Source organism: Rhineura floridana, chromosome 1 (assembly GCF_030035675.1).
Source record: "Rhineura floridana isolate rRhiFlo1 chromosome 1, rRhiFlo1.hap2, whole genome shotgun sequence".
In the NCBI taxonomy this organism is placed as follows: Eukaryota; Metazoa; Chordata; class Lepidosauria; order Squamata; family Rhineuridae; genus Rhineura; species Rhineura floridana.
This window is the reverse complement of record NC_084480.1, coordinates 248321326-248335524: the sequence shown is the minus strand read 5'-3', so window position 1 is coordinate 248335524 and position 14199 is coordinate 248321326. Positions and strand designations below refer to the sequence as shown.

The following is a 14199-nucleotide window of genomic DNA, read 5'->3' as shown; positions in this document are numbered from 1 at the left end:
ATAATCTCATTTTCATCAATGGTATGCCAATAGTTAATTTCCCACTTAGAAAATGGGCTGCTTTCAAACAAGTTCTTTTACTCAGTAATGGGCAATGTCAGTATATTAAGGAAAGAGGAGGTGTCAAGTTTAAGACTTACAAAGCCTGTCTGCATTCTGAAATATTCTCTCAAATTCTCTCACCTATTTCCAAAATCTTCTTCTGCAGTGCATCTGAAGAAATGAGGAGCTCCTCTGGACAAGACCTGATAACTGTGCCAACTGCTTCGGAATTTGTTGCTAATATGCATGCGCTCTCTTCATTCAAGTTGACCCCAGCCATAGAAGTCACATCATTTATATCATCTTCATCCCTACAAGCAAAACTTCCATTAAGTTTTGTACTGGGTTATCAAAGCAAACCTGTAGATAAGTTACAAATTAGATTGCTTCCTTTGGCCTACAATTGCTAGAATTTAGCACTGCAAATTTAATGTTTAAGTAAATTTGATATTGTTTCTACAAATAACATGGGAGGGAGGGACAAATTAAGGTTCCTGCCTTAAAAAGCCATCAATGACCACTGATTAATGAAAACGTTCAAAGGCTAAATTAGACATGTTTTCATGAGAGTACACTTTAAAAAAAATGGGAAGGGGGAGATTAGGAGCACAGAAGCAAGTGGGAAGGCCCTCACAAACAAGAATTTTAAATGCTTCAACGGGAAGAACTGCTGGGAAAACTGAAGCAATGAAGTGTAGGCCAGAAAAAGAATTGCCACCTGTACCCCAAGCTTCTAATTGCACTATCCCCATCCCAAAGTAGTTTCAGAGCCATTAGGCTACAATTATATCGGCATGTAATGCAGCCTTCCCCAACTTTGTGCCCTCTAGAAGTTTTGAAATACAACTTCCATCATCCCTGGCAATGCCAGCTGGGGAAGATAGGGAGTTGAAGCCAACAACAGAAGGGCACTAGGTTGAAGAACCCTGATGTAGTGAATACTTTAGTCTTAAGCAGGCCTTATGAGAAATGATTTTTTTTGGGGGGGGGGAGATTAAGAACACTGAACATGTGAATGGAAGAGTAGCCTAAGGGTTCCTTAGTGTTGAGCAGCTATAGGTACCACACAATGTGCTTATCAAATCTACCACCACCAGTGACTCACACAACTACTGAGTATCACAAGACAGTGACACAAAAGCGGGAATTTTCTGCTGTTGCCCTTGTATTGTGGAATGCTCTTCCCTCTGCCATGCTTGAAGCAGCAACCATTAGTTGCTTTAGAGGTCTAGTGAAGACGTTTTTGTTCAGGGCTTTGTCTAGCCCATGAGAAGAGACCTTGTAACTTATCTACAGCCTTATTGGGAAATATTGTCTTTAATGGAACAGTCTTGTTTGCTTTACATGTTTGAATCACCTTTTTCCTGTTTTATATGCTATTATATTTCTGTTTTATTGGTTTTAAGCTGTATTTTAAACAACACTGTTCTTCTAAACATTGTAGACTGCTTAGAGATTTTAAAAAGATTAAGTGGTTTATAAATGTTTTAAACAAGCTGTGATGCAGCAGATCAGGGATCAAACACATGAAGACCAGGAGAATAACTTAAATATAAAATTGAACGTGCAAAGAGGTCTATGAGAGGAGCAGACCTCTCACGTCTGGAATACTCTGCAAAGACACCTTAGTATTATTAACCTGGGCCGAAACACAGCTCTCTACGCCTTTTCCAACGATGAACATATGTAGTCCCCTTTAGCAGGGCTGCTGCTATTCTATGGTTTGCAAAGGAGCCTCAAGACATTATAGTTTGCCAAGAGCAAGATCACAAACAGCAGTAAACACAATAATGTCAGAACAGTACTAATTTTTTTTGTTTAAAAAAAGGTAAGGCAAATTAAGGAGAAAACATGGACTTGAACTTATCTATGCAAAGCTTGAAGATACTGAAAAATTCACAAGGGTACATTATAGCATGGGTTAAATAGTCCAATTATCCTAGCATTTAACAGAACTTGACAAGCAAGCAGGATATTCCAGTTCATTGCAGTAGAACATTTGATGCAATACCACAAGGAAAGATGCACCTTTTTGTCAAGTACAAACATATTACAGGTATTACAAGGTGAGAAAGGTAACCAGTGGAATTTTGCTGAGATTGGTCTTGAACCCATTAGTTCACATTTTTAGTAGACTTCGCAATAAAAATGCACTACGGGTCAGCAGACTAAGATGTTCAGGATTTAGGGGTAGCCGAGTGCACAGGCAGCTAGATAAAAAACATTAATTGATCTCTCACTAGACGTAGCAAGCAGATATGTTTAGACCTGATCCCAGGACCCAACTGACTGGCTACATCAACAATATTTCTTCCTTCTGTGGTGGTGATAGACAATCTACATGTACCATTAACACTGGGACATTTAATTTGTCCATTACAGAAGTCTCTTCTCTCTACTTGAGGACATCGGCCTGAGCCAAATTAGTAAGATTCTTAAGTGTGAACGATAGTGATCTAATCAAGCCTTTGAACTGAGGCAACTGCAAGTCCCTTCTGGTTTTCCAGTTTCATATATCTTATTTAGTTAATTCTCAAATGGACAAACTAACAAAAAATTTAAAAATGGGTCTTTAGCACCCTCTGCTGTTCAAATATCGGTCACACACTTTTCATTCTGTTTTGATTACACCATTGTTCTAAAAATAAGGACAGGCTTGAACTAAAGCCTGTAAGATATCAGCCAGAGGCTGCTAATCAAAATCTGCATGGAGGAATTTAAATTTAATGTAGAATAAGGCAGGTAGAACTATCAGACTTTAAGCAGCTAAACAGTCATCCGTGTTCATTGTTTTATATTTAAGAATCCAACCACACAAAGCAAAATTATGCATCTGCACAAAATTCAGAACAAACAGTTTTGCAATAGCAAAACAGAACTGCATTATCCTGATCCACAATGGATTAGATGCTAGTTTTCATTTGTTGGCATCTTAATTTTCTGTGCATGAACTACAGAGAACTAGTGACCATGCTGAACGCAATACTTGCATTTTTTTTCCACGCTTGAATACTTAATTCTCCTAAGTTCTGGGATGCCACGTATGTTCAGTTAACCTCACCATACCTCCAGAATTTTCACACCAACACCAACAGTACATGAACTAGCCCTATGTACTTGGCATATGCTTCACAAGCAATATAAAATGCCATCTTCCCTCAATCTAGAGTTCTCTTTCAGTTTCCAGTCCGATTATTTTGCTACTTTTATGATGAAGGATTTTAGATTGCCTTTCTTTTTGCGTAAGTGTAGTGCTGCAAAACATTAATTCCCCCCCACCCTCCTCCCTTTAATGCACACAGTCTCTTGTAGGCAGCCTAACTCCTCCAGTTAGAATCTGCAGACAGAGAAGGTGAAAAAAACCCTTCCTTAAGACCCCCATGAATTAGAACAGTTATCATATAATTGCACTGAAAGCTAAAACTTTCCCAGAGCATTAGATGCTGTTAATTGTTGGGGTGCAGACCTTATACTACAACTCAGCTGCGGTAGTGAGAGGTTTCTTCTACTGCAGCTAAAAACAGCATCCCTGACCCTCCACATTTAGATCATAAAAGCTCCCTACTATAGTGCGACAGTCTTTAGCTATGGAGCACTAGCACTACAGAAGCAGACGTTTTAGGGAGCGACACATGTGTCCCCCCAGATGTTTGCTGGCCCTACAGCACCAGTCAGCATAGCTAATGGTCAGGGCCGATAGGAGTTGTAGTCCAACATCATCTGGAGGGCTTCCCCTTCTGCACAACATCACTATACAAGATGCCACTGTCATTCTTGCCTCTCTCCCTACACCAAATGAATCTTCATGCATGGCACAGACTTCTGCAACATTCAGATGCAGTCACACCAAAAGGTAGTACAGTGCTAGTTTAAAAGAAAAAGGCTGGAGCCCAACGGAGGTAGGGACCAAGTTGTTCTAGAGGTACTTTGTGTCCAAGGTGTGAGCTATTATAGGAAACCAATCAGGAAAACCATTCTTCTCCCCATATTCATCCTCCAGAGTACACTAACGCACCTACTTCTGTTCTGTCTACGCAAGAGAAATCTGATAGGGATTTTCCTTCCAGTTAGTGTCCAAAGCTAAAAAAAATTTCAGGGTGACTAAACCAAATAAACCTTTCCAACAAGAACAAACACTAGAGCCATCTCTGGTTTGTTGAAATCCATTAACTCAAGTCTTTATGACACCCTAGATAAGATTCTGATTCCATAAAGGAAGCCACAGACCTAAACTTACAAGATCTGAACAGGGTGGTTCATGACAGATGCTATTGGAGGTCACTGATTCATAGGGTTGCCATAAGTCGTAATCAACTTGAAGGCACATAACAACAACAAGATAAGATTCAGCAAACAGGTATAACATTACTCTGGACTCCCCCCCAAATTGCTAGGCTATCTAAAAGGAATACAGTAAGTGGATGTGGAATTCATTTTAAATTAGCAACATACAAATATGTATGATGTCATATTGATCTCTGAAAGAAAAATATGGGATGTAGAGTTCTTAACTAAGTTCTTATGTTCATGGAGTTACTTCATAAATCAGTTTGACCAGATCACTGAAATATTGTATTTGTTCATAAATTTTGATAATGTTATATTACAATCACTTTTTCCTCTAAGTATTCAGTCAGTTCTTGTCAGAATACTGTATTTTCTTCTTTGAATATGAATGTGTGTAATTAAACATTCACACACCTCCTTCACAATATTGTTTATAATTTGTTAAAGCATTTTATTCATATTACTTAGTAGGGAATACTCTTAATTAAAAATTCAAGCTTTTTAGCCTCTCTCACACAATTAAATTGTCTTCTTCCTTCAAAAAGTACTGATACTGATTTTGGTTAGTTAGAAGACAGAGTAAAGAGTTTGATGTACAAGTACTAGGATTATCAGCTAGCTAAATAAAGGCTTGGACTTCAGGAGCATAGCCCAATCAAGCTGCAGCGTGTAAATACCTGAAACAGCTAGCAGGGCAAAATTTAGGCTTTTCCCTTCATTAGTACTAGAACATCAAAACCAAGGAAGTGAAAACACCCATTAGAAATTTTAAATATTTATTTTGGCATCTCTTGTATCTCTGTGGCTGTTTGCTCTTTTTTTTCCAAGTCAGCCTTCCCCATAGCACAGAAACTTCTGACTTTGTTTATTTTTACCTGAAGGATGTTGTTCCGTTATCCCTTATTTTATTTCTCTGAACAGGAGATGCTTGAAGCGACAGAATTTTGTTTCCTGGCAGGGTAATTTGTTTCACAATGGAGCCTAAAAAACATGAACAATCCACAGCAGAAAGCAAAATCCAAGATGACATTTAGTGCACACTCAAAAACAGAAATCAGGAGAGACTATGTCCAGTTTTTTTTAAAGACAGCAGCATATTTGCATCAAGGTCACAAATCTAGATCCCAGTTGCAATATCTGCATGAGTTCTTTTATCAGGATATGGATAACTGTGCTACTTTAACCAGCAAATGTTTAGTACTGAAGTATACAAGTCAGCACCTAGTGTGGTTAATGAAGAAACACTGCTTTACTGGGAAACAGCCTATAGTCCAGAGTATTCCATTAGTAAAGCCATCAGTGACTAATTATTGCCTTTAACAAAGCCTACGCCTTTTTTTGTAACTAAGAGAGCTCCAGTGGATTTTCAGAACAATTTTTTTGCACAGTTGAATAGTTTACTGTGCAACTCCATGCATCTTTCCAAAAGGTTGTTGATGAGCTAATTGATAGTGTTGTGCCAATATTCAAAGTATAACATCTGCCACTGAGAAAATGCACTTCTAGCGCATCTCCCACAACTGGATTCAGGATGTGACAAAGTTTATGGCAAACAGAACAAGCCTGTACAAGTTGTAGACTCGTATGCTCCCCACATTCCCAAAAACACCTTGGCCACCTTCCAGTGTGGCCAAGATCGGAGGCTTTCACTACTACTGTTTTTGATTAATCAGTTTAGTGTTACACCTCAATCCTAAACTGACTGTTAACTATGGTTTGTTGAAACAAAGCCAGATTCACGCCTCAGCTTCATAAAAAATGGAAAGTGAAGCTTCCAAACAGTGGTTCAAACCAAGATTTAGGTTCTAAACTACAGTTTGTTTAAGCCATGGTTTGGTATGCTATTTGAATTTAACCAGATAATTGAACTATACCTGCAGGAAGATGGCTAGCCTGGATCAAAGCATTTAATGGAGTTTTTTCATCCGATTTGTTCACAACAGGGAATGCTGAAGCCTGTTGGAGCGTGGTCATTTTTTTCAAGATACTTCCTGACGGATGTTGGACTATCTGGAAAAAATTACACTTTGAAGTACTAAGCACATATTGTCATCCTTGTGACTGCTTATGTTTGCAATCTAACACTTGCATCATGACTTGAACTCTTCCAGCTTATGTTTGCAAACATCAACATGTCAAATAGCTTTAGAATTCCAACCACACTCCCCCTCTGTCAGTGATAAATGGCACAATCATATTGTTATGCCATATGCTTCGTGGGTGTTCTCCCATATAAACCCATTTGCACACTTAAAAGACACCTACAGAATCACTGCTTGGTGTTCTCCCTTCTATAGAAGTGCAAAGGGTAGTAATATGGAACAGGGCCTTCCCAGTGGTACCAATGAAATTATGGAACGTTCTCCCCCAAGGAGGCTGGGCTTTCCCCATTTAGGGAAAGATGCGTGATCTATTGAATTTATGAACTTTTGTCAAACTATAGGTGCTTCTCTTGGATTTTTACTGTTTTATTGGTTGTTTGATGTTGGCTTAAATGCACAAAACTGCTTCGGGGACCATGTCAAAAAGCAGGATGAAATTATCTTAAATAAATCTCTTTGATCATAAAGTGATACCAAAACTACCTACAGCTAAGACCCAAAAGGACAAAAATCAGAAGCCATTTTGTTGCGGCTCATAGTTAAAGATATGATGTATCCTCAATGTTTTAAAAGATTAAAAGCCCTCTCTAACCTTCCTTGTTTCCATATATTCAAAGGTTTTCCAGGAAGCTAACAAGTGTAAGTATGATGTAAGGCTTCTGCGATTAAGTTTGACTGGCTGTGAAATTCTTCTCTGTGTAATAGGTAGGAACTGTTTTATCCCTCCAACTCAAGAAGCAGGGTCAAACTATTACATTTCCATGAAAGGAAGTAAGGATCCTCCCAGTTTGGTGACAGGAACCTCTGCAAAGAATCACCAGATAAGCCTTTTAAAACTGACAAGAGACAAACTGTAACAATATTTCCAGCAAAATGTTATAGTGTTCTTTAATCTTGGACCCCTAGGTGATGTTGAATTACAAATCCCATTATTCCCAGCTAGCTTAGCCAATGATCAGAAAAAGTTCAACAGCATCTGGGGGCCCAAGGTTGAAGAACACCAGTTCCAGAGACAGGACAGCACAGAAAACACTGTAAATCAGACAGAAAAGAAGCTATCATGGCGGATCCCATCTGAAGCCTAATAATGGAGCTCTGCGCAAGACGTGTATACAACCTACCCTCTACTGCACAGAATGAAACTTTCCCTGTTGTCTTATGAGGAAAGAACTGCAGAGTGAGTTTAACTTCCCTTTTTTAGTTCATAAGAGAGTAGGCAAAGAAATCCAACAATAGTATCTACAGTAGACTTAGGACCAAGGAGTCTTACCAGAGGCAGCTTAGACAGCCATCATCATTTAACATTAGAGACCCACTCAAGCATTTGAAGTACTTCACATTCACTTTCCCTTTAGTCCTTACAACCACTCCATAAGGTAGACAGCATCTGCCTCCCCCGCCATCAATGTGTACTATGGGAATGAGGCCAAGATATACCGGTCTGTCTAAGGCCAAGTTCCCAGCAGAGGTGAACTTTTTCCACTCACAGTTCAAGTCTTGGTTATTACATTACATTCACACTCAGAAAGATTATCCTGGGGATGATACTTAGTTTACACTGTCAAATGAAAGTGGGTGAAGCAGCCCAGGATGCTCTGTTAAGGATCTATCAGACTTGCATTCATGGAGAAGGGTGCTAAACATGCCTGGCTCATGTGAGTGGGCTGCTCTAGATGTATTCCTTAATCCACCTCGTAATTGTGGCTCAGTTATACACCATCCCTGTGAACAGTGTTTCTACAAGACAAATAAAGCTTCACGTCTTTTGTAGACCTTCAACCTTTTGATGTGGACAGAGCCCTCAGAATGCAGCTTAAACTTAAGGCTAAACTAAACAAAGCTAAATTTAGCGTTAAACTAGATCTCACTGTAAGAGTAGCATAACAGCTGAACTAAATATGAAGCCATTCAAATGAGTAGCAGTTGCATGAATGACAATAAACAAATTATAGGTACAGGGTCCCTAATCCAAATGGCATGGGAGTGCAGAAGCCTTTGCCTCCTGCTACAGTTCCAGTTTCCATTAGGCCTTCACACCTGCTATTTGCACTGGAAAATACCTTCCATGGTAGCAAATGGCCCTCTCATGCAGATAGTAGGCACAGGAGGCCTGGTTGGAACTGCAGTGGGATGCAAAGGGTTGAAGCTCCCCTAATCCCCCACACCACAAATAGTGTGTCTCTGCAATTTATTTTTAAGTAACAATTTGCACAATTAGCTGGAACATACACTTTAATGAGCTGAACAGACTTTACATAAGGAGCAGAGAGACTGTCCTCCATGGCTGTTTCTGGGCCTGTCAAACACTCCTCAGATTATGTCTGACTATTAGAAATCCTTACTCTTCTTCCAGCTTGAGGAAGGCTGTGCCTCAGTCCTAAAGCATGGGGGACCTGTGTGCCAGCGGACTTCATGATGTCCAGTCCAAAATTCTTCCCACCTCTTGAGGATGCCATGCTATTCTGCAAGACTGACCTGAGGGATTTTCTAGCTGCCTTGTCAGATGGGTAAGGTTGTCAGACTGGAATGAAACTTAAGCCAACCTGTCCCTAGTTCCACTGCATTGCTAAAAGTGATAGTTTAGCCTTCAGCATCAATAATGTGGACCTTTCATTCCTTCCTGTTTTAGACTAATATAGCTAGAAGGAGCATAGAGCCAAGATAATAAAAATAAAGCTGTTGCTGTCCAACTGTGGCTCTGACCTAGTATCCAGGAACTCTATTTTCATATCAGAAGGCAGAGTGGAACTGGAAGGGTCCTCTGTTCATCTCTTGTTGGGTGTTGGAAGTTAAACTTTCTGCCAACTCTCCCACTTGGTGAACAGGAACAACCATCTTTTGAACAACTGATCCTTGAAGCAACAAAAGCAATGCGCCTTCCAAGAGCTTATGAATATTTTTTGTTCTGATGCAGGGAACAGGCTGCACACAGTGTTTATCAGGGGCTCAGAGGCATTACTTCAGCATGCTGGTTCACCACAACACATGTACACAGAAACAGACTGCTCCAGTTCACTATGATCCCTGCCAGTAAATTATCACTAAGCTTAGCTTGGAGAATACCCTACAGACACTGCTGCCTTTTCCATGGACACTTCTCTAGCTCTACAGCACGCAACAATATACTGAAGGTAACTCTGAACTCAGGACTGTATTCTGTGTGCTCCCACTAACTCAACTGTTCAATAATAGAAAATGCAATCTGATAAAACTAGCTTGGTCCATTTCCTTGGTTGGATATTTAAAGAGGACTAGACCATCCAGCTGATATCAATTTGACAGGAGGGAGGAGAGTGTCAAAAGCAGGAAGAGGTTGGCACAGAATTCTGTTGTCAGGCTTCAGTACCAAAACTCTCCTCTGCCACCCATTTCATGGACTGCCAAGTACCCACGTATCTCCAGATTGCTTCTTCTCTCAGTGCCTACTATTGACTTTTTTAAATGTACATTTTCGATGTAAAGTTATGCAAAGTACACAAGGGGCAGATACACAAGTGCCATTTTTTATTCTATGCTGATAAACTAGATTGGGGAGGGTCAAAGCCTTATACGGCGCGGGACCTCGATATCTGTCGGAACGCCTCTCCCGCTATGAACCAGCTCGTACACTACGGTCTGCTACGAAGGCCCTCCTCCGGGTTCCAACTCATAGGGAGGCCCGGAGGGTGGCGACAAGATCAAGGGCCTTCTCAGTGGTGGCCCCCGAACTGTGGAATAGTCTCCCTGAGGAGGTCCGCCTGGCGCCGACGTTGTCATCCTTTCGGCGCCAGGTTAAAACCTTCCTTTATTCCCAGGCATTTTAATTTTAATTTTTGTTAATGTATTGTAATGTCTGAAACTTGATTCTGAGCCTTTGCTGTTTTAGACTGTGATATTTGATTTTAGACTGTGAAGTTTTTTGTACCATATTGTATTTTATTGTATCTATGTTCACCGCCCAGAGAGCTATTGCTAGTCGGGCGGTATATAAGTTTTAAAAATAAATAAAATAATAAATAAAGTACACAGTCCTACCTGTACAGGCTTTGACTTGCTGGCTCAGTTGAAGTGCTGAGGTTAGCAACTTCAATGGACCAACTTCCATGAACCAATAGGCAACCACATTCATGCTCTACAGATCAAGTACTAAATAAAGTCCTCTTACCAGCTGCTTTACCTTTACAGCCCGTGATGTCCGAACTGATTGGGAAAGGACTGAATTGGAATGGGCAACTCTGATAGTGATTGGTGTCCCAGCAACTGGCGTTATAGGATGGAGAGATGAAGTTACTGCTGTAGTAGCAGCTGCTACAGCAGTAGTCAAGGTTGGCTTTACAGCTTGGAGAGATGTTGTCACAGCAGCAGAAGAAACTGATTTTACAGAACTAAGAGCAGCAAATGCAACAGATGACATTGCAGGGGTGAAGACTGGTTTTACAACCTGAAGGGAACTGGTACCAGTTGTCAACATCACAGTGGTGGAGGTTGGATGTACAGCCTTCAGAGTATTTTTTCCTGTAGCCAGTTCAGTGGAGGGAACAGGACTAGCAACTTGAAGGGAGAGTGACCCCGACAAGGCATGAGCTGACTGAACAAGCTGAACAGAATCAGATGCTCTTGTTACTCCTGATGTACAAGGGACTGGGGCTGAAGTCTGCTGGGAAGGTATCCCCACTGGAATTCTAAGGACTGATTTCGCAGGTTGAAGAGAGGCTGTGGTGACAGGTGTGCTGGCAGCAATCACAGAAGAAGTTGACAGTTCAGCAATACAAGTAGGAGAAGCCGTTTGTGGTACAGATTGCTGAAGACACTGCTGTATAAAGGCCTGTGTGTTAGGCATTAGCTGCCGTAAAGCAAACATACTTTTCTAGGCAAAGAAGAAAACAGAAAAATCAAGATCCTGCATTTTCCTGTCACTTTCCACAATGTACTGTGTTGCATATCTTTCACGAGAAGAATATGGCTTGCAGTTGTCAGTGCCACTGCTAAAATGTTAGACCTGCTAAAAAATTAAAATGATCACATTTGAGCTTCAAGAAAACTTGCTAAAGTTCAAGCTGTTTACTTTTGTAATAATTAACAAACCTGCACTTTGACAGAAGACTTAAGCACACTGGACAACCTCCCAGAGGGAGGCCCAACACAAAGCTTGAGCCTTTGCATGTTATAGGCAAGTCCAGTTCTCATATCTGTTTCATTTCTACACAAACTAAGGCTTTTAGCGTAGTAGCACCAGTCATTTGATTTCAATAGGAACAGTGTTCCAGACACCTACGATGTTTTGTCACCTGCTGAAAATGTTTGTTTTGCCAAGCATTTTTAGAGAATTAATTTGATTCAGTGTTGGTCATTTATCTTGTATTTTCTCTTTTATAATTTCATTATCTTACTTTATTGTATACCAGGATGGCAGTTTATACATACCATTATCAATACAAATAAATTTTAAATGCTTCTTAGCTGAATTAAGCATACAACATGGAAGCAACCCAGATTTGATAGAGAACAGTAGCATTTGTATATTTCCTGTAGCAGGCTGAACATGTAAAGTACAACAGAATATAGTCTTCTATTCAGTCTGTCAAGTGTACCATTGGTCTCACCTGAAAGGTGATTTTCATAGGAAGGGGCCATCACTGTGGGAAATAGTTCCACCTATCGTGCGAAGGCAAGAATGTTTTTGAAGTCAAGACTAGGGACGTCATGCCCCTCCCACTCTCCAGTTCATTCGTAGCGAGTCTAAAAGAGATATCTAAAAATACAAGAACAAGGCCAACAGGCCCGCCAGGAAAATAACATAATAGTCACATGCATAACAACATGACTCTAACATAACTTCATAACATAACAGAACTAAAAGTCATGACTTCACTCTTACATTTAAATATAATATGGAAACAATAACATGTAACCCATTGATAAAATCGCTAGTCATCCTCCAACTGGGAGGGTCGTGATGGCCCCTTCCTATGAAAATCACCTTTCAGGTGAGACCAATGGTACATTTTCCATAGGAAGTGGGCCATCACTGTGGGATGTACCAAAGCAACCCATATAGGGAGGGACCACCCACATGTTAATCCTCATTAAGAACCTGTTGCAACACTCGTCTGCCAAAAGAAGCATCAGCAGAGGCATAACGATCAATTTTATAATGTCTTATAAACGAGTGTGGGGAAGACCAGACTGCGGCCCTACAAATATCGGCAACAGGAGCATTAGTAGCAAAAGCAGCCGAAGTGGCAGCTGACCTAGTAGAATGAGCTGTTATACTAGCAGGAACTGGCAGCTTCAGGGACTCGTATGCTAAGGTAATGCATGCCCTTAACCAACGGGATAAGGTAGGATTGGATACTTTATGCCCCATAGACCTTGGATGAAAGGATACAAACAGAGACTCCGTTCGTCGAATCTCTTGGGTCCTAGACAGGTAGGTCTTGAGAGCCCTCCGGACATCTAACGAATGCCAAGCCTTTTCAAGAGGATGGGTAGGATCCGGGCAAAAGGAAGGCAACACAATGTCCTGGTTGCAATGAAAAACTGAATCGACCTTGGGACGAAAGGAAGGGTCAGTCTTCAGCACAACAGAGTCCTTATGGAAGACGCAGAGGTGTCTAGCAGAAGACAATGCGCCCAACTCCGAAACGCGTCTGGCAGATGTGATTGCAATCAGAAACAGGACCTTGAAGGACAGTATGCGTAGGGGCACAGTCCTGATGGGTTCAAACGGAGGGCGTTGCAAAGCCTGCAGGACATTCGGCAAACTCCATGAGGGGAACCGATGGACAACAGCCGGAGAACGTAGGGCGACTCCCCTCAAAAAACGTTTGATGAACGGATGTGAGGAAATATGATCTCCAGGAGAGGACACTGAGAGAATGGATGACGGAGTAGACGCATGTCGACGTAGAGTGTTGGGTCGAAGTCCCATCATAAAGCCACTATGGAGAAATTGGAGCACCTGGTGCACATTGGCCTGGGATGGATCGTGGTGGTGGGACTGACACCACTTGGAGAAAGCCACCCAGGTATGTTGATAAATGCGAGTGGTAGATGGTCTTCTCGAGGCCAAAATAATATCAATCACAGCGTCAGACAGTCCAGCTGACCTCAAGTGTCTCCGTTCAAACGCCACGCTGTTAGATTGAGCCAAGTAGGGTCCTGGTGCAGTACTGGGCCCTGAGATAGGAGGTCTGGCGTTACTGGAAGTGTCCAAGGATCCATCATTGACATTGCCAGAAGATCTGAGAACCACGGTCGGCGTGGCCAAAATGGTGCTATCAGAACCAGCTGTACCCTTTCGGTTCGCGCCTTCCTCAAGGTTTTGGCTAACAATGGTATGGGAGGAAAGGCGTACAACAGACCGTCTGGCCACGGTGTTGTCAGAGCATCCACTGCTTCTGCTGTTGAGTCCAGGTATCGAGCAAAGTACCTTGGAAGCTGGCAATTGTGACTGGAAGCAAACAGGTCGACTGAGAGGGCGCCGAACCGACACTGGAGACGATGGAAAATGGCTGGATGAAGTTTCCATTCTCCCGGGAAGACCTGTTGTCTGCTGAGCCAGTCTGCTGTCACATTCCAAATCCCTCTGAGGTGCTCTGCTTTCAGGGATTGTAGATGTTGTTCTGCCCAGACAAAGATGAGGGAGGCTAAGTCCTGCAGAGGACGAGACCTGGTGCCCCCCTGTCTGTTCAAATGTGATTTTACACACGTGTTGTCTGTTCGAATGAGCACATGATGCAAAGGGAACAGAGACTGAAAATGACATAGAGCCAAGTGGACAGCCTTT

The 14199-nt window shown here is 41.5% G+C and overlaps 1 protein-coding gene across 4 annotated transcripts in view; it reads right to left on the bottom strand.

Moving 5' to 3' along the window:
• TAF4B (TATA-box binding protein associated factor 4b) overlaps nt 1-14199 on the bottom strand; it is a 120184-nt gene that overhangs the window by 58443 nt on the left and 47542 nt on the right. For all 4 annotated transcript variants that reach the window (XM_061597504.1, XM_061597494.1, XM_061597514.1 and 1 more), the window contains exons 7-10: nt 10576-11277; nt 6204-6339; nt 5205-5310; nt 184-353 (exon numbers count right to left, since the gene is read on the bottom strand). In XM_061597504.1, the coding sequence (XP_061453488.1) occupies nt 184-353; nt 5205-5310; nt 6204-6339; nt 10576-11277 (1114 nt within the window). The remainder of the gene's footprint in view (nt 1-183; nt 354-5204; nt 5311-6203; nt 6340-10575; nt 11278-14199) is intronic.